General features: G+C 40.5%; 1 protein-coding gene across 1 annotated transcript in view; it reads left to right on the forward strand.

The window, feature by feature from the left end:
* Positions 1-23,079, forward strand: part of ofcc1 (orofacial cleft 1 candidate 1) — a 73,725-nt gene that overhangs the window by 20,982 nt on the left and 29,664 nt on the right. The window contains 6 exon segments of the mRNA XM_068304590.1: positions 869-1,017; positions 1,240-1,354; positions 2,509-2,818; positions 8,609-8,700; positions 10,599-10,744; positions 21,700-21,951. Coding sequence (XP_068160691.1) covers positions 869-1,017; positions 1,240-1,354; positions 2,509-2,818; positions 8,609-8,700; positions 10,599-10,744; positions 21,700-21,951 — 1,064 coding nt within the window.

Below are 23,079 nucleotides of genomic sequence, written 5' to 3' on the forward strand. Positions count from 1 at the left end.
CCCACATGTGAACATTTGCCAACACGTACAGGTGTCTACATGCAGGACCTCAACACACGTGCATGCAAATGACTATTTCTGTAGGTCATATTTCTTACAGCAAATGAATGTTATGAAATACTCTCAATATCCATAATACAATATTTTACATCATAAATATATGTCTTGAACTACACTTCCACCCATCATTTCAGAGGTGCATACCAAAAGCAGATTATCAGAGGGGTTGTGGGGATACACATAATTTATATGTTAAAACAAGTCCCCTACATTTTCCATTACAGTCAATAAAATGATAAAATAGTCCCTCCCAATGATGGATGAGCCTGCCCTCACCTTACTTTCAGTTCATTTTTTAAGTAAACCCACATTTCTCTGGGTAAATAAGAATATATGCGTTTGCCATCAACTGATAACCCCCACCACATCTTGCTTCGTGCAAGATACCCTTATTATCACCAGTTTGATTGATGGTGTTCACACCACATCAAGAATTCAGTAACTGTCATTTCATACAGTACAACGGAAATCTTACTTTGTCCTCCACCCTGCTTTTGATGCAGTCTTTATCATCCCAGCATCTCGTTTTAGGCAATTTGCTGAGTTGGGAAGGTAAGAATGGCAGTTAAGAAGGATACAAATAAGTTAAGGACAAATCAAGTCAAGGATGTAGATTAAGTGTTTCCCTGAGGGCTCCTGTCCTGTTTGTTACTCTTTGTGTGTCTGTTTGTTACTGGATTTTGTCTGCACGTTTTCACTGTGCAATGCATCTATGCAGGCAGGCATACATTGAGGCGTGTGCCTGCAGGCATGTGGATTCATCTAAGTGGAACTGGGGGCGGCTTTGGACTTCTGTATTTGTCTGCAGATCCTACCTGCAGCGAATCAGCTTGTCCCCTCTATGGTTTTGCTATTCAAACTGATAAGACAACCAGGATGCAGCAACCACGTCGGTTCCGTGATGGCATGGGGGGCATTTCCTGTTTGTGGACCGAACTTCTGTCATGTCCAGGGCAGGTATGTGTCAGCAGATCTAAGATAGCTGTTAAACCTCAAGCAATTATATATCGGATATTTCATTTTGACGTGATAATTGTTGTTTTATTTGAATAAGCGGCTGTGTTTCCTATGTTTGCAGAAGCTTTAAATTCGAAACAAAAAAAACTCTTGTTGAGTTAATCGTAACGTCATACATCTGCATGTACGGTGACTATTACCGGTTATGTGTCATTGACCCAGGTTCAAAACACCCATGCTTAGGGGGGAGCCAAACACACGAATGGACCAGTTTAAAAAAATCGAAGCTCTAATCGCCTCTGATCTAGACCACTGGCTGTGCAACCTTTACTTCCAGGTGTGTGCAATTAAATAACAAGTGCAAACATGTTGCTTTTGAAGATTCTTATCTGCTGTAAACATGCATATTGATAATTGTGTGCAAGTATGAGTTATGATTGTGAGTGAGGCATCATGTGTGGGTGTGCGTATGTTTTCCCTGTCTCTGAGTCTCGCCTCTCCTATGAAGTCAAAATGATGCATCTGCACAGTGTCCAATGTACCAGAATGCTAAAGCTAGTGAGAGAGCGGGCATCTTAACCAAACCGTAATGTTTTAAAAACAAAAGAAACTTTTATGTTATTCTGGACCAAATGTTGTAATCTTTATTGATGAGTAGCAACATTCCCAACCCACTACAAATCATTTTCTTTAAAAATGTTGCCTGTGCTACTTGCATGACATCTCTGTTTTTGGTTGTGCTTATGTTTGCAGCATGTTTGTATACTTGCTTGTCTTATGACTGTTTGAAGTACATGTGTTGTCAAAATGTTAAAGTTGTTTACTTTCTTTCCGATTTTTTTTTTTTGTGCCTATTTGCATGTGTCTTCTTAAGTTGCGGCCACCATAGATCATGGAAGATTGAGGTTACATTTTTTTATTCTAAAAACCTTTGGAAGAGCAACTGGATTGGCCCCAGAGAGCAAACAAGAACCACATCCTTCCCCTGCAATTCCGGATGCATTTGAGCTGATGCATTGATTAGATTAGTAAACATCTTAATTGAATTAAAAGCTAGAACAAAGGTCTCTGTCTTGGGTTTGTCTACTTAATTGTCCCCTAGACTGTGACATGTTGCTTTTATTACTGCATTATCATTGCCGTTGCTTTGATTTCTAAAGGATGTAAATAACCAGATTTTTCTACATTTTTTGCAGATGTATAACACAACTGGATCCACAAATTCAAGCTAATCACATTTATGTTTTTAATTTCATTATTTCATGCCATTATGGCACACTATGACAAATGCTAATAGTTGGCTATGGCTGCATTTTGATCACTAGCACCTGTAGTTTCATTACACACACATGCTGATTTCCCGACAAGCAATGGTGATGCAATGGAACGATATGAACATTACTGCTGGTGGCATTAACATGAAGAGCTTATATTAATTTTCACCAAAGCCATATGCAGACCTCTAAAACACAGTCCTGTGCGGTGTTGCAGGTGAAGCCGCTCCCCTCTGGAGCATCTGGGCGGCCAGAGCTCTGCATCACCTTATCAAAACCCCCTGTCATGCCCCAACTTGAGGTCCATCTTGAACAGCCCCAAAGCCAAGTACCACTGCACCACCAGACTGCGTCCCAAAATCATCTGCATCATCAGCCCATTCATTCACAGTCCCACTTATACCCTCAACAGCAACTGCATGCAGGGCCCAGCAGCAGAGCAGCAGATCCTGCTGTGGTACATTCTCACTGTGGGTCTCCCCTCCACCTGTCAACTGATTCTGCTTGCTCGTCTTCATCTCTGCCAGGTAGGGGCTCAATGTTAAAACCCCCCAACTATGCCACAGTGGGGAGAAAATGTCACCTATAATGTCACCAGCATTGGGATGAGAAGAATGACAGGCCTCAGTGTAAAGCAGCTCCCCACAGCAGTGAATGTGCTCGAGGGTAGGGTTGGGTGGAGACAGTGGGCCAAGGTTGACAGACAGAAGTCAAATCAAACAAACAATGTTTTTTCAGTTAGATTAGATGTACAACAACAGATACAGTGCATCGGTTTTTGATGATGCAGATTCATGTAGTAAGCACAAAATTGATAGACTTGAAACCTTCAGAGCAATTTGTTATCTGTCTGTCTGTCTGTCTGTCTGTCTGTCTGTCTGTCTGTCTGTCTGTCTGTCTGTCTATCAACACACACACACGCACACACACACACACACACACACACACACACACACACACACACACACACACACACATCATTTATTTGTAGGATTATTTACGTTTGACAACTACAAATTGATTACGCACTGTGCATTTTCATGATTAACACATCTTATTAAAGTTACATCCAACTTACAAAGCAGCTACTACTAATAATTATCAAGCTGTTCAGAATCAAGTTACAAGCTACATTTAAATGTAGCATTAAAATAACACATTAACACAGTGATTAGTAATCAATCTATTAGTAATCAATCTATTTACTTGTGATGAAGGAAAACTTCATTACAAACTTTTGAAACAGCATGTGTTGCATTTGACTCAGATCCATTCATCACAAATCTCACAATGCTAAAATTATCTGCACCATGATCCCTTAATTAGTCATATTCAAATGGAATCTCTTTGCCTATAGTACATGTGTCCATAGACACAGGAACACTGAAGGAAGGGTTTTAAATGAACAATTATTGGGGAGCTAACTGCCACATGGTTAGCATAGCTTCACAGAAAAAAGGAATGTTATTTGTGGCGGGCCCGTGATCCCTTTGCACTTATGCAATTTTCCTCTTGGTGATCTAGTTTCCTCCTGCTGTCCAAATACAGGTTGATTTGAGGCTTAGATTCCCTGGTGTGAAAATGATTGTATTTCCATGTTTCAGCCCTGTAGTGGACCTGGTGTACGTTGGGCTAAACTCCAATGTGATCCTGAATTAAATACATCAATCAAATGCAGTGATACATTTTTCTGATGTGGGTTTCCTACCTACCTGGTGGTCGAGGAGAAGCCATGGCATTACTGCAGCCACATCTGGACAACCTAATGACTTCTGTTGATGGCAATAAGGATCAACTTCTAATTTTAAAAAATCTAGTTAACTCAATCAACATAGCATAGCATAGCAACATACCATAGCCAGGAATCAAATGCAGACTCATTTGGTATTGATCTACCAAAAAAGCAAAAGTCTACTTTCTTTGTTATTAATACACCCCTCTTTTTTCATTTTCTTTTTTCTTTTTTTTTTTTCTTTTTTGCATGCACAGCTCATCTGTATTTAACAGTCCTCAAAAGTTTCTGGGGTGCTCTGCTTTAAACATCACACAGTCTTTTTAATTACAAATGAGTTGTGACAGGTCTGCTGGGTAGCACCCTGGCCCATTTTAAACGTGATGCTGGCTGACAGCTTGGCAGTGTTCTCCCAGCACTGAAACATGTGGAAGAAATTGGTCTTTTACATTTCACAGCTTGTCGCTTCCTCCGTTGACTGACCTGTGACCCCCCACAGAGATCCTAACACCCACAAGGGAAGTGTCCCCAACGAACTGACCGCTTTTCCAGCGAGACATTGAGAAAGAGAGAGTGAGGGAGGGAGGGAGGTACTCACTTTGGGAGATTTATGTCCTGCCTTGCAAGGTAAAATGTACTGGTCTTTTCAAATCACAGAGCTTCATACTCACAGGAACAGTATCCCACAGGTGAAGAGGTTGCTTGGGAAGTGAACCTGATCCACATGGGAAATAATGGATCAAAAGGTGTCCTGCACAACACATCATCCATACCATTTCCTAAGCTGACCTGACGTTTGTGCCTCATTTGCATACAGATCCATTCATTTTGCATTACATCAGTAGTGTATTATGGCATTCAGATGGGATGATTCTGTCAAGGCTGAAGGTAGTGATTGGGCGGACAACTTTAACCTTGCAAGAAATGGAAATCCAACTCATCACGCAGAAGAAGAAAAAAAATCCCTAGTTCCTCATTCCTCTGTCAACTTTGGAGGTTTCACACAGTTCCTTCTCATTTCATGTCTATGTCTCTGATGTGTGCTGAGTGAAGACAACTTTTTTTGTGCATGTGATTTGAGGATTTTCCTCATTACCCACTTGTCTCAGAATACGGACAAGTATAGAGAGACCCCTTGTCACTCCAATAACATACACAGCAGAGTTTGACAATGAGGCTGGAAGTTTGTATTCCTGAGGCCTCAAATTAATTAATCCCTACAGACAAATGGCAGTGCAACATGAGGTGTCTGTTACCGAGCAAAACCTGACATCCCAATCCATGAGAATAATGTTGCCATGTTGCGATGAAAAAAATCAGAAGATTTATGTGCCATTGTGTGCATGCCTTTTTCCCCCATTACTTGCCTTTGGATGATGATGATCTTAATTCACCTCAGTTGACTCGCTCAAGCATAATGGAGTATATCTGCCTTTCTAACGTAGATACTCCCCACAGGCACACTGGGTTAAGTGACCTTTCACATTAACTGAATGATCCAGTTACATTGGGTTTGTTTGAACCCAAATGACTAATTAGATTAACATCTTATTTCATGACCACATTTAGTGGATCTCTATAAACTCACAGATGATTCGGCCATTATTCTGTCATTTCTTCACTTTTCTCTTCACTTCACTTTTTTAAAATTTCTTTTTTATATATAAATACAACGTAACATCTATCCCCTTGAGCAGAGGTTGTGATTTCAAGAATTCCTCATCTGATGTCTTCTTTGGAGCACTGCCCTGCACTTTCAAGATGTGCTCCCCTCCAGGCCGATCCCAGTCATCAGTGTCTCAAACCACAGTGTTACATCATACCCTCTCAATCAGACCCACTCTGCATCCTGACGATTAATTCAACAATGTCTGGATTCCAAATGACTGGATTTAACCTTTGAAGCCTGTTTACAGACTGTTCTAACTGCACATGGGGGACAAACACACCCGAAGGTGACGGCGTCTCACAAAATACACTGATAATGCTCCATTTTTGTGCGATGAGAGAATTTTCAACCATCGAGTGAACATGATTGAGAAAGATCTGACTTTAACTGACCTAACCAGTGAGAGGAAAAAGTCTTGAAATGGCACACAGATATTTTAGTAAAAACGCAACATCTGTTCTGTCTTTTTCATGAAAAGGATTACAAGGAAAACAAACTCTTTTGCAAAATGACACCAAGTCCTTGCAGCTTCATAGCAACCTTAACACAAATCCCGACATGGACTCAAGAGTAATACGTGAGTCACTGACCTTCAATCCTTCTGTATCTTCGGACGAGTCGTCAGGCAATTACGGGCCTACGTGAGCAAGAACTGCAATCATGAAGTGGTTGCATCTCACTGGGAAGACGGTGATGGGGTCTTGAGAGTGTTACGGCCCTCGGGCTTTCTGCTTTTCTTGGCCTGCTTTTTTTGTTTTTTTTTTGTTTTTGGTTTTTTTGTGTAATCAAGAGCACAAAACAAGTGTGTTGAGTTATACATTTGTGAGGTATGCTCATTTTTGTTCGTGCATGTATGCAAGTGTCTATATATTAATGTCTTTGTTTATATGCCTTTCAGTGTGTGGGTGCAGTGTACGCACTGGCTGACCACGTGTGTGTGTGTTAGCCGGTCTTAACACCGCTCAGAGCGCAAGGGGATAGCAAGGAGTTTGTTGTTGGCCTTGAGTGCCCGGAGAGGCTGGAGTTGTGGCAGCTCCAATGCTCGGAGTTCACAGATGTAGCCCTCAGCTGTCGAAGCTGTCGATGATGTCGAAGCAGTCGATGCCGCCTCTGTGCTCATTCCGGTTCCGTAGCGGTTGCAAATTAGCAAGTGGGGCCCGTTGTAATGAATGTGTGTGTGACTGCTCAGTATAAGTAAGCATCCTAATTTATTGTGGTCCACGTCTATGAGTCCATGGCCGCTGTTGTTGTTGTTTGTTTCTAATAGAGGCTGAGTTGTGGTGATACGTGTGAGTAAAAGCCGCTGGCCATGGACTTCGATGCTATGTCTGCACAACAACACATACTGTACATGTTAAAGTGTAATATTTGTAGAAGTATATTCCTGCTTAAAATATTAACTCCAAATTACTATATCAATAAAAAGTAGATTTTTTTTAAAGTTACACATTTAGACTGTTCTATTATTTTCCTGAGTGACTGCACACTGAAAAAGTGTTCCCTCAGTTCGACACAAAACAGTGTCTCAGTTTGTGTCTCATGTGACCCAACTCCCCTCCATTATATGCATTTTACACATTTTACATGGCGATAATTTTCCTTGTTTTAATGCACTTCCAGAGAATGTAAAACAATTACCCTCATTTCCAAATGTAGGTGTTAAGATATGATCCCCACAGTTTACGCTTTTTTTTGGCAATATTTAAATCTATACACTGTCACAAAATTGAGAATACAGTTATGTAATATCATGAAAATGAAGAGAAATACTATTCTGATTACAGTACTTGGTAACTGTGGGGGCTTCAAATGCTTGCCAGCAAAGTAATTAAAAACTACATCTGTGTTAGGATGAAATCTGATTTCAAACCCCTTTAAAAATAGTGACAAATCTCCCTCTGCCATTTAAGTACATTTTAGATGTCAGATGGTTGTCTGATGTGTTGCCTGTATTTAAGTTATTATTACTGATATATTTAATCCCGCAGCAAGAGAAAAATTATATCATTGCAGAGGTTTCCATATGTATCATATAGATGTGACTGGTTCCACAGGGGGAAAAGTTTCACATAGTGAGATTTTTACATGTATCAAGCTAAGGTTTACTTAATTACAACCTCCAGGCAATGCAGGGACCCTTTTTTAAATTCTGTGAATGTTAATATGCTAAATAATGCAGATCTCTGACTCTTCAAGCATGAGACACACATCTGGTGGCTTACCATTTAAATTACAGGGGAAAAAAAGAACGAGGGTGAGGGTGGAAAAAAAAAATACTTCAAAAGTAATTTTCCAAAGAGGAGATGAATGAGAGACTGTATTACAACCAAACTTAATTTCTTTTTCGATTTTTCATCATTTCTAATTGCATACATTAGGGCACTGAGGCTGGTGAGGTTCAGCTCTAAGAACGAGGGATGACGGAACAGAGGGAGCTCCGTGAATGAACAGGCCTGCTTGTATCGCAGCAAAATAAGCCTTTAAGCTCTAAAAAGTCAACATACACTTATCCTGACTCCTGTTAAAAACCAAGCTATACAAATACTATAGTAAACATGATGAAACAAACCAGTATTCGATTAAAAAATGAGTGGTGTCTTATTGCTAACAGCATATTTTTTAAGTTAATTGTCAAATAAAAAAAAAATCATATGTCGATCCTTTAATTGGCTTTTATAAATGAAAACATTTCAGTTTTTATTGTTGTCTTTCAAATGGTTCAGTCTGTGTTTTTGTCAATTTCCATGATTTCTTTTGGAATGATCTTGAGATTTCCTTTCTTTTTATATAGTAATTTGCTTTTATTACTTAGCCACCCTTGATCCTAGCTATGATTTCCAGATGTGGTTGGCAAAAAGAAAACAAACACAAACATCAAAATTTTTTTCCACACTTTGTTCTCTTTTCTGGATGCAGGGAAGAATTGTTCCTCAGGAGCCATTTCTGGAAACATGGGAGAAAAGAGCGATCCGTGCAGGGAGAAAGTGGAGGGTGGGATTCTCTACAAGGTAACACTGTGATTTAAGGGAAAGTGTTACCACCCTTGAAATGAGCACCCTCTCTGTTTTTCCCTTCCCTTCCCACCCCTTTCTGCACCCCTACACACACCTCTCCGGCTTATTATCTGAGATTTGTCAAAATACATTTCACACTAACAGGTATTTTTCAGCCTTCAAAGCCATTTTTGATCTGCTTGACAAGCCAGAGCAGCTCAAATTCTGTGAAATCAGCAAAGCCAGCCAGGTCTTCCTTTTTTTTTTTCCCCGAGCTGCTCTAAACACGCCTCTTCCTGTGCTACAGAGGACTTAAGCTAAATGAATCAAAGCCTGCATGTTACCTGCCATACTTTGAAGTGGTAATTGCAAAATTACTCTGTGTGCTGATGTGGCATTGCTGCCGCCCGGTCCATCCCTGTCATTGTGCCTTTTGTTGTTGTGATGCTATTATTGAGGTAGTTAGAGGCCTATGAACAAGTCACAGTCACACACACACACACTCACACACACACACACACACACACACACACACACACACACACACACACACACACACACACACACACACACACACACACACACACACACACACACACACACACACACACACACACACACACACACACACAGACAGACACACATCCACCCCTACTCTCTTCTAGCTCTCCAAGTCTTTATTCTTACTAACCTCTTTTCTACCGATGGGTAAGAGGTTTCCCAGACGACCCATTAATCAGAAATGACCTCTTAAATAAATGAGTTTGTTGATGTGAGGTTTTATTTCTCTGCAGCCCCTGTAGACCATGTCTTTTTTTTCCATCTTCACCATTTGGCCTTATCTTTAAAACCTTCCTAACTCTGTCAAATGTCATAGTGTGGAACCCAGTTGTCTAATGATTAAGTGAAGTGATCTCCAACCTGCCCCAGCCTGGGAGCACCATGGATCAGATTTCAACCCTTCAACCTGCAGTGCAGGCCTAATTAAAATGAATTTTCTCCAGGCGACTGCTTTGCCCACAGGGCAGGAATCCAGCTCTATACAAAATCGTCTCTTAAGGTATTGCATTAAATTTATTGTGGGGAGACATCGCAGAACATTGCGGTTTATATATCTCCTGCATTTTTTCTCTCTCTCTGCTTTCTTTCGCACTCCTTTCCACCTTTTTATTGTGATCATCATTCTGGAATCCAAGCTTGCTTTGGCAAAGATTGCACTATGAAAACGGATGGAGGTTTTATGGGGTCCTGCCCATTTACTACTTCCTGGGCTTAGTTTATCTCAGAAAAAGAGAGAGAGTGAGTGAGAGAGAGAGAAAAATGAAAAAAATAAATGGAGAATGGTACAGTCAGATGGGAAGAAGACGGAAAGGGGTTGCTTATTCCAACTGTGGAACTCATTAACATACATCATTGAGTATTTCACAACTTCAAGCAGAAAGGCACTAAGCCCACCCAAGGGCAACACAGGCAGGGCTGACAGGGCCAGGGAAAGCAAGGCGTTAACATGTTGGCGGCTTAACAAATAATATCTGCTCCCGAGTACCTTGGTGAAATATTTAAAACCCCACTTCCTAACTCCATTTGACTGTGTTTATGACGATGACAGTAAACAACTTGCATGGAAAAAAACAGTGCCAGCTGCTCAGATATCACATATTTAACACCACCGTCACTGTACACATGTTTCCCAAATGAACTCAACTTGAATGATGGCATGCCATATGCGATTTCGCCGTCATTCTTGTCTCGTGTCAATTGAGGCGCGGTTGAGATATAGGAGAGGCTCCAAAGTGCCACGCACACTGTCACTGTCACCGTGTGCATCCCCCAAGATAAATTCAGAGGCCTGTTTCCTGCTTTGATTACAAATGACATCCGCATGTGTTCTCCCCGATTTCTGCTCCTCACAGAAGAAGCCAATCAAGAAGACAAATAGCTGCGGCCCCAGCATGAGCGGCAGCAGCGCACCGCCTCGGCAGGCAGATAAACAGAAGATGCAGCCTTCAACAGAGTACCTCTCCACGGAGGAGATGGAGGAGTATACATTCTCCCTACAGTAAGTCTCATCACACATTATCCCACCTCAGTCTCACAAAACTCAAATGTGAAGAAAAAAAAGAAACGAGGGTGAGAACGGGTTCATACACAGCATCAAGCGTGCAGAGAATAAAGCACCTCCTGCTAAGATACAGTACAGATACAGTAGTCACATGTTTTTTAATGGGAATCCTGACTAAATACAGTTTATATTTGCCGTAGCTTTAATCTACTATGGCTCCATTACAATAACTCAACATAAAAAGTTAAGCACTTATAAGAGCTTAACTTTCTCTTGGAGAAAAAAAGGTTACAAGTAGTAGTAAAGTTCTACTAACCATGACAGCTTATTTTTCTCATACATAAAAAATAAATGCCTCCTTTTTATGCTAAAAAAACATTTTTACTCTCATGTATGAGCTAATACAAAGTCAGTGAATGACAAAAAGCAAACAAACAAAAGAAACAAGTAATGCGCTTTAATTTAAGATAATTTCATTTGTATAAATATCTCATATGTAGAAACCAAACATTACTCAACTTTTACCCATTATGTCACCATGTGGTTTATTTGCTTCATCTTCTTTACAACAAAATACAACAAAACAGGTTTCGAAAAAGTGTGTTTTACTCTTTGCTGTAGCTCACAGCATTGCTTTTAATGAGAAAATGTGGATGTATGAAATACAAACAAAAGAAAGAGGCACAAAATTTCAAACACCTTGGCCAAGTGCATTAAAAGCAACAAGGTGCTGCACCCTGTGCCCATGGAGCATTGGAACCAGCTAAAAGCAAAATTGCTTATTTCAACAAAAATGGGTAAGGTATTTGTTATTATTCGAACGTGAATTAGAGTGGAGGCGGGACGGGATGGGGGGTGCGCAAGAGACAGAGAGAGGGAGAAAGGGAGTCCTCCCTGGAGAGTTTAAAGTAACTCATGTTTCCTCATTTCTGGAAGTCGGTAATTTATAGCTGGTGGTCACATATTAAACAAGATCAGAGACTGCTCCCTCACATCTTCTGAGCATACTGGGGGAATTCAAATGATTACCACCATATCCCATCAACAAATGACGACACAGGGACTGTCTTGAGGGAGCGTGAACACAAAAAGAACAGAGAACCCAGGCAGTCTGCACACAAAGGGACACAATTAAATGGCTTTCACAATTATGCATAGTGCTGCTTTTTTACCTTTGAGCGGTCGAAGGGTTCCATGAGGTGAGACAGTTATAAATATGATTGCACTGAGCAGTAGCTTCAGTGATGCCCTGTGAAGGTGCCACCATTGACTATATCTTTACAAGCAGACACATTTCAGTATCTTGATGGTGAAGGCTGCCTTTTTGCCTTTGTCTAATCACAACATTAGAAAGATATGATGACAGTGTTCGCTTTTGCAAAGTCATGCCTCGATTTATCTTTCCCAGCATGCTGTTTGTCTTATTTTGGGCATCTCTACATTACCTGAGGACTGACAGATATGCCAACAAAAGCATTTGTTTATCTATTCTTGTATTTTATTTTGTTTACAATACTGACGTCATTTTGGAGTTTTGTTTGGGTTTTTGTGTTTGCATGTTTACATGCATTTGTACACATGCATGGTACTGTGATTGTGTTTATGTGTGCATAATTTCTGGTCCTATCTGCATACAGTATGTGTGCACATGGATGACTGTGTGCATTCATCTTATGTGGGATGAGGACTCATCCTGCAGTGATTGAGGGATATTACTGCCATCTATTGAGCCATAAGAGACTGAGCTCATTGGAATTTTTTATAGGGCGTTCTGACACAAATGAACAAATCAGTTGCCTGTATATTATTAAGCAAATCGCTGAATAGCAAAAATTAGTCCGGATGATTTGAGGGTCGCAGAAAACCACACAATGGATTTACTTCAAGTCACACTGAGCAGTACTTTATTCAACAGGTGAATTCAATGAAAAGCAGTGTGTTGGAATGAAGCATTTTCATTGTGTGACAGCTCCACAGTGTTCAGACATAAACTTTTCATGCACTGCAGGCTCTAGCTGCGGGTGTGTAAGAGATAATGACCTAAGAGCAGCTTCATTGTCTGCATTGTCAAAGGTATGGCTAGAGTTTGTGTGAATGCTTCTGATGACTCCTAGATGTCTTTAATGTATCATTAATTATTTTGTTCCTGGCATCACATCAGTAATTCTTGCAAACAGAACTAATAATTACTGAATGTTCTAAGAGCAGCTTAGGTGTCTGTTACATGATTTTATACATACATTTTATTTTAAAGTTTTCAGTTCTGATCAGCTTCTGTCTGAGTGCTTGGAGTTTAACTAGATGGTCGTCGTCTGTTTGACTTATTTGAAGTTCCCAGATGATCACCTGCAAAGAACATCTACACATTTAAAATAGAAAAAAAGAATCCTGCACAGTACATGGATTATATTAAGCATAAACCATAAATTAGAATTTCAAAGACAATGCAGTCTGCCTTAAACTGCAAGTATTGACAATAAAAACTATGAAAATAAGCCAAGAATGATTCTTATTCTTTTTTTTTTTAGTTCCTGTGCTGCTGCAATCTGTTTGAACATGCATGAAAGACTCCTGCCGACCTTCCAGCTTTTTTGATGTGTACTAGTGTAATCTTAACCACCTTTTCTCTCACACACTAGTGCTGAGAAAAATCAAAGGGCCCGATTCAATACGACTGTTGTAATTTGATAGGGCCAATTTAATGCTTTCGGATGGTGTAGCAAGTACTTCTCGCAAAGGTAAACATGGCAACACTGAATTAATTTAGGATCTTTAGAGCGGTGGTAGATTTCTGTTACCAGCCTTCATGCAAACATTTGAAGCCTTATATGTATATAAAACATTTTCTTTACATAAACTGGCCGACATTAGCATTTTTTTCTCTAAAAAAACTTATTCATATCACTCTAAATGAGCTAAATTCACATGCAACCATGATTGCTGTATGTTGCCTCTACTATTGTGTCTCACCAACACCACCCAACTGTTTTTTTTCACTCTGGATGTGCAAAACCTGTTGTAATCAAAGTAATTCTCACGTAGAAATTAGATCTAATTAGTCAAATTATCAAGATTATAATTACATTGAAATATACCCCCTAAATCTCACATCAATTATAGTATGTGTGACTTCTCCTGATCGGATACATAACGAGAGAGACAGTGGAGACAAAGCTGTGTGTGAGGAAGAACAGAGGCGCATGCACATCCTCCAGAGGTCGAATGACTGCACAGCCAACTCTATCTGTCCCCAATGCCCTTATTCTGAAAGGCTGTGCAGCCATTTGGGTATAACTGTCACTTTAACCTTATTGAGTTTTTTGTATTATCAGAACTATTTTGTTAATGAATCTGATTTTAGTTCAGTTACATCATGATTTTCTGTTTCCACATGATGAGTCAACCTCCGTGAATTTTTCACATTTTCTGGACTTTACCAGTAGTAGAAAAAAAAAATTGTACACTGAGAAGTCTTCAGATGTAGAAGTAGTATACATAAAAAATACGCAGACTTGCAAAGTATACTATGGTAGTGGTAAGGCACTATAGGTGCACCAGCAAAACACACATGCACAGACTGTTCTTGTTGTGGAGTCAGAGGGAACACACTGACCTAATTTCCCCCAGTTAGCTCGCCTCGTTGGGGACCAACAATCCTCTCCGCCCGTTTCCCCCAACCGAGCCCATCCGAGCACTCAATCGCTGTGTGTCTCCTTCTATCTTTCTGTGCCCTCCATCTGTTTGAGTGTGTATACATGCTCAAGTGTGACATTAGCAGTAAAGTGTGCAGCTATATTGTTCAAGGCGGCCCATCTGCATTGGTCTTCTAATTACACGGGAAACATTCATGGCGTGCACCCTGCAGTGTCATATGTTTACTAAAGAACCATCATAAAGAGAGAGAAATATCGGCCTGCAGTTACAGACAGAGAAAGAGAGAAAAAGACACCTGAAATGAAAAAACAAAACAAAACAACTACCTCCACTCTGTCAATCCCCTGCATACTGCGGCTCTGATTCACAACCCGGCTCAAGGGTCAATCAATTCTGATGTAATGCTGGTTGCAGAGGTGGGTGGAGATGGCAGTGTGGTTCACCCCTGAGTCTCCAGTGCTTTCCAAGGTTCTTTCCTGTGCTGAGGGGGCAGGAATGTGTCTTTGGTGCATGAATGTGCAAGTGCTTGCATGCATATGTGAAAGAGAGGCCCCTGGCTACCTCGACCGGAGTGCACGTTAGGGTTGTCTGCGGCCAGACGCGCCATGGGTCATTTATGATCTCACACATACACAATCAGCGAGCTACTTCCTTTATGGAGATCTGAGCTGTCAGCTCCCTGACAGGCTAATGTTGCAATGTGATTGGTTAATCTGCAGTGATGTGGGTGTCAGTTAGAGCTGAATGCGGTCCCATTGGTGGTCTGCATTAAATTAATGTAGTTCCCATAGACATGCAAAAGAGGCTGGTTGGGGGAAGGGGATCAAACACAGGAAAAATGACAGGAACTATATGTGATAGTGTGCGAATGATTGTGTGTGATTTGAGCCTGAGAGACTGTGTATTTGTGTTTGTGTGCACAAGCGAGAGGAAGGGAGCCGGGCCAGAGGTGACACACTTGTTCCCCGGTCTGATCAAAGCATCTAAAATAGATGGCAAATGTCAACAAACAGCTCCCCAAGAATTCAAAAGCAGACTGTTTCATGTAGATACATGAAGCCAACACAGTGCAGTGCAGATGCACTCAACCCTACGCAAATAAATATGAACTTTTAGGAAAATAGCATTGACAGGCAGCTCTAATAATGTTACTGACAGGTTGTAGATGTCAGTGTAATCAGGATTTGATTCATGGGAATATTTGTGTATTTTTGAGCATGACGTCATCGGCACCTATTTTAGCTGTAGTCAGATTAAAAGCAGAATATACTTGATTTAGAATCACACAGAATTTATGGAAAGAGTTTGTCTTTGACATTTGTTGTTTTGATGCATGCACACACGCACACACACACATACAAGCACACACTGCTGTAAGATTTGAGTGATATTTCCACACGCACACATTAACAACACGAAAGACAATTGTGAGGCAACATCTTCAAGAGACCTTTTTAATAATACATTGAGAACTGATTTGATTCTTAGTCTGCACTATTATGCTAAATGGTCATGTTTCAGCACAGGAAAATTTATTTAGCCTTGCTCTCTTTGTCCGACACAAACTTACATGCCCTCCACATACACACACGCTACACACAGTCTACTTGCCACATAATTATTTCCTCTCTCTCTTTAATTCTGTCTTTATCTCGCTTTGTCTGCCTCTAATTTTCTCCATCTTCCTATCTGCGCCCTCTCCTCATTCTCCGTCTGCCTCTATCTCTCTGGTGACAATGTCCTGCAGTTACGAAGCAAGGTCAGAGAAGTGGAATCCATTTAAATACTGATGCAAGTCTCTGGAGGCCTATACCCAGCCTCCACAGTACTCATCCCTGTACACCTCACCCAAATTGATGACTAGAGATGAATAATTCTTCTTATAGGTGTTAGTATTTATCCAGCATTAATAACCCAATTTATTACACATACACTGGCACTGGGTTTTGAGTGATTTCTTACTCAAAACTGTTTACAGAGAGAAAAAACTGTGACCTGTTCTCCACTGTAGTGGATCCTGGTCATAGTCGTAGCAGATGAGTGTGTAATAAGAGCCTGGGAAGTCCCTGTGTGTTTTTTGATCCCAGGTGCATCTGCATTTGAAATGTTTCCACCCTGGTTTATAGCGCACCAAGGGACCTGCCATTTCCATGTTTTAATCGGCTCCCGTACAAAGTCAGTCGTCCCATAAAAACACCACATGTTGCACAGCAGTGAAAAGGATAGCTCATGTATACATCTAAACTATTCCAGAGGGTAAAACACATTTGTTTCAGGAGAGCTGTTCTTTTGCCAAAGCAAAAATCACAAAGAATTCCCATCTGTAAAATTATATTTCTTGAATGGTTGATGAGTTTCATTGCTTTTCTCTGACCATATGTGGCATGATAGTAGAAAAATGCTACTCTCTTAACCGTATGGTAAATAAAAAAAGGATAAGATATCATGTTGTTGCCACAAAATGACCCTGACTGCATGTTTACATTATGTTGAAAGAATTGCGTCATATTTTTATACTCTTTCACTTTTTTCCTCAGAGTTAGATTGCCACAACTCTCACATCTGTGCGGTAAATAAGCTGGAGCCAGCTGCTGGTTGGTTTAAGTTGGCATTAAGAAAAGAAAAAAAACATGGTCTGGCTCTGTCCTCAGGAAACAAATCCCCCCTAAAACTCTCAACAAGTTATATTTCAGTTTTATTTTATTTTTAATTCATGCATAAAAGCATAAATTTAGAGTTATATTCTTGGCAGGGCACAATACTTCTTGTCTCAATTTTGCCCTTGGTTGTGAGGAATTTAGTAGAAATAACCAACCTACTGCTTCAGACATTATAAAATAAGTGTATTTGCAGTTATTGATCATAATCAGAGTACCATTTTGAATTTTTGTCTGGTCGGATTGCTGTGCATACACCATGATGCTGACATATTCCTTCCAAGATTATCTTTGTGTTTCATGGTAATTCTGGTATGATGTTCAGTTTCTGTGATCTACATATCTATCTGCTTGTGACTTGTGTGTTGATGTTGCAACTTATTCTCTTCTGGTCAATCAACAGAATGAGGTGCTTGTCGCCTTTTTCATTGCCCTTTTGTGCTTACACTTGACAACTTCTCTCACATTGTAAGAATAAGCCGGTGTCTATATGCCGAACACGGATACCTAATTAAGTGGAACATTCTTTTTTCACTGCAGTTCATTAAACTCTCCTTCCACTCTCTGTCAGCTGCAAATAATTCTGAATAATTTGGTGGTGCATCATTATTGTATTTTAATAATATGTTGATGGACTCTGCTGCTGAGTCACTACTACATTATTCTCTTTTAACTACAATCCAAATACCTGCCACTGTGCTCCAATTTTGTCAATGAAACTCTCTACTCTTGACAAGGTTCTCTATAAAAAAAAGTGCTTATAAAGTCCCTAAATTTTGAATACATGTTGTTGGAATTATTACCATTGAAGGAAAAGAGAGGGAGTGTCAAGGATGAAGTACATTGCCTAATCTGCAGCTTTTTTTTCAGTAAATAAAACTTCTCGTAACAGGATATGAAAATGACTCAATTATCTAAAGGCCTGCAGGCATTCTGTATAGTGCTTTGTTACCTGTGCCAAGGAGGTTGCTTTTGTTGGTTTATCAGCAGGACTGCATAAAAGTTGACAGACTTCTCAGGCCGGAATGTATGTGTGCATGTATGTATATACATATACATATACATATACATATACATATACATATACATATACATATACATATACATATACATATACATATACATATACATATACATATACATATACTTTCTATCTGTCTGTCTGCACATATGAACGTTGGTGTGTGTAGGTATGTACTGTGTGTGTGTATGTGCGTGTGTGTAGGTAAATGTGTGTTTATGCTTAAAATATGTGTGTGCAGACATGCAGTGTGTATATTATGTGTGTGTATGTATGTATGCCCTGTCCTTCCTTGCTGTTTCCTTTACTTCACAGTGATATGACTTGTGTCTTTCATATCACCACAAAGTAAGTTCCTCGAGTTTTTATTTTTAACTTTTATTTTTACAAACTATAGTATGCCACAGAGAGGACTTGTAACCTACAGAGGCCAGATGAAAGATACTGTCACAGTCCAAAACGAATGCATTATCAACATTCTTCAAAATTGAAATTTAAATAAAGATGGGGTATCTGCAGTCCTATCTCCAACACCTCAGATAATCACACTTGCATAATCACCTCAGTACTTGTGCATCTGGGCCACTGAGAAAACAATCACATTATCTGTCAATCTTTTAAGTCTATTTTCACACTGTATCATTCCTTTCTATTTTTACTCCATCAGGAAACCATTCTTTGACGATATGCTTTCGGTGTATTTATAAACAATGCCGGTGGCCTAAATAAAAAAGTGACAGAAAATAACTTAATCCTCACAATAAAGGGATAAGTCCGATACTTAAATGGCCTCAGACTGGAGGGTTTAAGCCATCAGGGCAATGCAGAAGGATTCTCCCCTGCCCTGGAGCATTCTCACCACAGACCTCGTATTTAAAAATTAACAGTCCTCCCTCTGCTCCTCTCTCATTACCTATGCCATCTCAGAGGTTTAATACTTGTCCGTACTTGCTATTTGTTCTATTTTAAAGGGAACCATCTCACCTTAGTTGTCATCTTGTGGGACATAGCCTGGGAACACCAATCTAGGATCTGGTTCCTGCTCCAGTGGTTGACAGATACATGCTAGTTAAATCTGATTTACAGGTGTTGGCCCTCAACGACGAAAAGTTTATAGAGGAGAGTAATTCCCTTTGCTGTATGCTTTGACAACAGAAGAATGAAAAACAAACATATCAAAATCTAACAAGGGGACTACTTCTGGATGAGGTTTCACAAAAATCAAATGCTCCACTTGGTATTTTGTGCCAGTGGTTTATTGTTGAGGTGGTTGGTTTAATCTCTGGACTCCAATGCCACATGCTATCAGCTGTTCCAGAGACAAGCTGTCATACTGGACTGAAACATCCTTCATTCTTGAAAAATAAAAAGCCTAAAATCCCCTGCCTGTCCTTCTCTTTGTGTATTGTATTTTGTGTAATTGGAGGTGCCATAATGACATCAGTTCAGTGGTGATAACAGATTTCACATCATGTTACCAGTTGCCATCGGAAAAGGCCGCCACAAGAGGACATCTAAAAATATTCGTCTTTCATGCATCATCAATATCCTCATTACATGAAAGATGGGCGTCAGGTGGTGTTTACTGTTTTTCGTTTAATGTCACATGACAGGGTAGCATCTTGCCTGTGACACACTGCTTTTTTTGTCTACTCTGTAATTTTGCTTTTGCACAAGTGCAGAAAGCAGCTTTATGCCACACAGTAAAGCGAATCATCATAAAGCATGGAGCAGAATTAAAGTGTCTTTGTCAAAATCACACTGGGTGTCTCATGAACGCTAATAATAGTGCAGTGATGTTAAAGTTGTTTCTATTGTCTGTGTGATTATTTATGTTAGTGTGTTTGTGTTAACATCACTAACACGTCCCGCTCTGTGTTGAGTTTGCATGTTCTCCCCGTGTCTGCGTGGGTTCTGTCCAGGTTCTCCGGCTTCCTCCCACCTCCAAAACATCTGGTTCAGATTAATTGATCGTTTCCAAATTGACCGTAGGAGTGAGTGTGTGAGTGCGTGGTAGTCTGCAATTCTGTGTGGCTATGTGGTGCACTGGCATCGCAGCCAGAGTTTCCCCCGCCTCATGCCCTAAGCCAGCTGTGATAGACTCCAGCTCCCAGTGACCCGCGACGGCGGATAAAGCGGTAGAAAATTGATGGATGGATGGATATTTCAAGCAAAACAACTGTAAACACAGCCTTCAAATAATGGAATGTAAATGTAAATAAAAAGCAATACTTATATTTTAATTCTCTTTACTTCCTGTCAACATCTTATAAGCACAGCATCTCACTGACCTGACACAGAAAATATAGAATATACATATTTGGAGTAGTTCATGATCTCCGCAGCAAAAACAACCGATAATTGATATTTTTTTATCTACTCCAGTTCATTTCAGCCATGCTTGTATACTTCAGAGTTGAAACTGCTGACTGAGTGTTCTGAATGAACGTTGAGTCCTCCCACATGTGCTGTGCGCTGCACCACAGCTCTCATGTGCATCCACTAAGGAACTTGATAACTTCAAATAATTGAATACTTCAGAGGGTGTACCCAGCACACAGGAACAGCAACGATGATGTTTTTTTGTTTCAAGTATAACCATGTGATGGCTCATATTTCTGGTGCAATATAAGCACAAGGAAACACAACGGTATATTTCGATGTAAGTCTAGACTAATTATTTGGGGGTGGATGTCAGGCAATGAAATTGATTCTGCTTTTTTTTTTCTGATTTATTATCTTAAGGCGGTCTACCGTTTCCCCTAGATACATACTACAAAGTGAATTATAACTGTGCTCTGGGACACAGTGGTGAGACATGGAGATGTCCACAGGCTAAGGCCTTAAGTCACACCGATGCTAACCATAGCTCTTCTGTGTATATCTACTTTAGCCTTGGTCTAATTATTGTCAGCTACATGATGGAGGTCATCAGGGATTGTCTTGGATGGCTTGTTGAAACTGTAATGCCTTTCTCTGCATCTACCTAAACACACTAAATTGCTACACAAACATTCATAATTGAGTATTGTGTATGGTGTGTATGATCTTTTTATAAGAGACCAATATAAGCCCAAAACATTTGTCTTTCCTTTCCTTTCCTTTCCTTTCCTTTCCTTTCCTTTCCTTTCCTTTCCTTTCCTTTCCTTTCCTTTCCTTTCCTTTCCTTTCCTTTCCTTTCCTTTCTTTTCCTTCAAAATTCCATCTGTGCCCTGGAAATGAAAGGGAATAGTTGAGCAGGCCTGACAAAGGGCGGCACAGAGAAGGCAGAGGTGCTGAGGGAAGCTGAGCTTTGCTGGAAGGGATTCCTATCTGTTTACATGTTGGTGTACAAGAGAAAGCATTTATGTTCATGTGAATGTGTGTCAATTTGATTACTCCACTGGAGAAAAGTAACCAGCATTTAAAAACTTAATTCTCTGCATGTGACTATCCTATGATAACAAAGGCATATATTTTATCTTGTCTTACATTTTAATACTATATGTGATGCAAAGAAATTAAGGTATTTCTTGCTAGTTTTAGGAGGAGTTAATGGATTCTACTCAGATTCATTATTGTGTTCATAAATGTTACTATTAGTGAATCAGCACATCTGATTCTCTTTGGTCTAATAACAGATCAGTGCCGGCAGGATCTGGCACCTGCCCCTCATGCCTGTCCGACCGGGTCCGCCTGGCCCTGCGCATGCTGCCATCCGAGCTGGGCCTGCCGTTGCCGCAGCAACAACCGCCGCATAGAAGCTGGCGTGGCTCCGTTCAGCAGCTCGGCCTCATTATACCGCTGCTGGCTTTGATGTGGTTTGTGAGGCTCTACCTGCATTACTGCAGCCAGTGGCTCTACCTCCAGGCCATCGCAGTTCCTGTCAACAAGTGAGTTTGCTTCCTTTGAAATCACCCTGCACTCACACACACACACACACACACACACACACACACACACACACACACACACACACACACACACACACACGCATGCACGCACGCACACACACACGCACAAACACACAAACATACACACACACACACAGACAAAGCGGATGGATGTGGGGGGTATATGGATGCAAATACACGCACACACACACGCACGCACGCGCGCGCGCACACACACACACACACACACACACACAAACACACACCCAGACATACACCAAAACTACTACTACTTTGCTAGGAGACACATTGCTCCTGACATAAATCCCTTTACAAGGAGAGAAGATGCAGTCATAGATTACTGCTGGGCACATGTACATTATAACTAAATACAAACACACACACACACACACACACACACACACACACACACACACACACACACACACACACACACACGCACACGCACATGCACACACGCAAATTAGGGGACATTGAGGGGTTATGGAGCAGAGGATGGGCAGCACAAGGGTGTGTGTGTGTGTGTGTGTGTGTGTGTGTGTGTGTGCGTGTGTGTGTGTGTTTGTGTGTGTGTGTGTGTGTATGTGTGTGCGTATGTGTGTGGTTACACCCAAATCATCTGCTGAGAATCCCCCCATTAACATTTTAACAAGACTCTTTCAATATTAACAAACCATTGCTGGGGGAGTTTGCTCATTTCACCACACAGCTTAAAGTCCCAAAAGGCTACATTATTTGGAAGGAATTTATTGTTATTATTTGGTACACAGCATCGATAATAAACGGCAATAAGATGCCACAGAACTGTTAAATCCCATTTCAATGGCATATGGTGCTGATTTAATTCATCATAATAAAACAAGCTGGCTGCAAACACGCATGCAAGCAGGCTTTTATTACAGTAACAAGAGGGTGCACACATCATGCGTTAAATCATGGAAAGTTATAGAGAAAGGTTGAAAAAAGAAAGAAAATTCAGCTGGATGAAAAAAGGATGGACTGAGGGCGTGAATGGGAGGTGAAAAAAACAGAAATGCGGAAACAGAGGGGGTCAACGGCAGATGACAACTTCCACATGTCCGAATATGCTGCTCTCCCTCCAAGCAG

The sequence above is a fragment of the Antennarius striatus genome, chromosome 20, assembly GCF_040054535.1.
Source record: "Antennarius striatus isolate MH-2024 chromosome 20, ASM4005453v1, whole genome shotgun sequence".
Lineage (NCBI taxonomy): Eukaryota > Metazoa > Chordata > Actinopteri > Lophiiformes > Antennariidae > Antennarius > Antennarius striatus.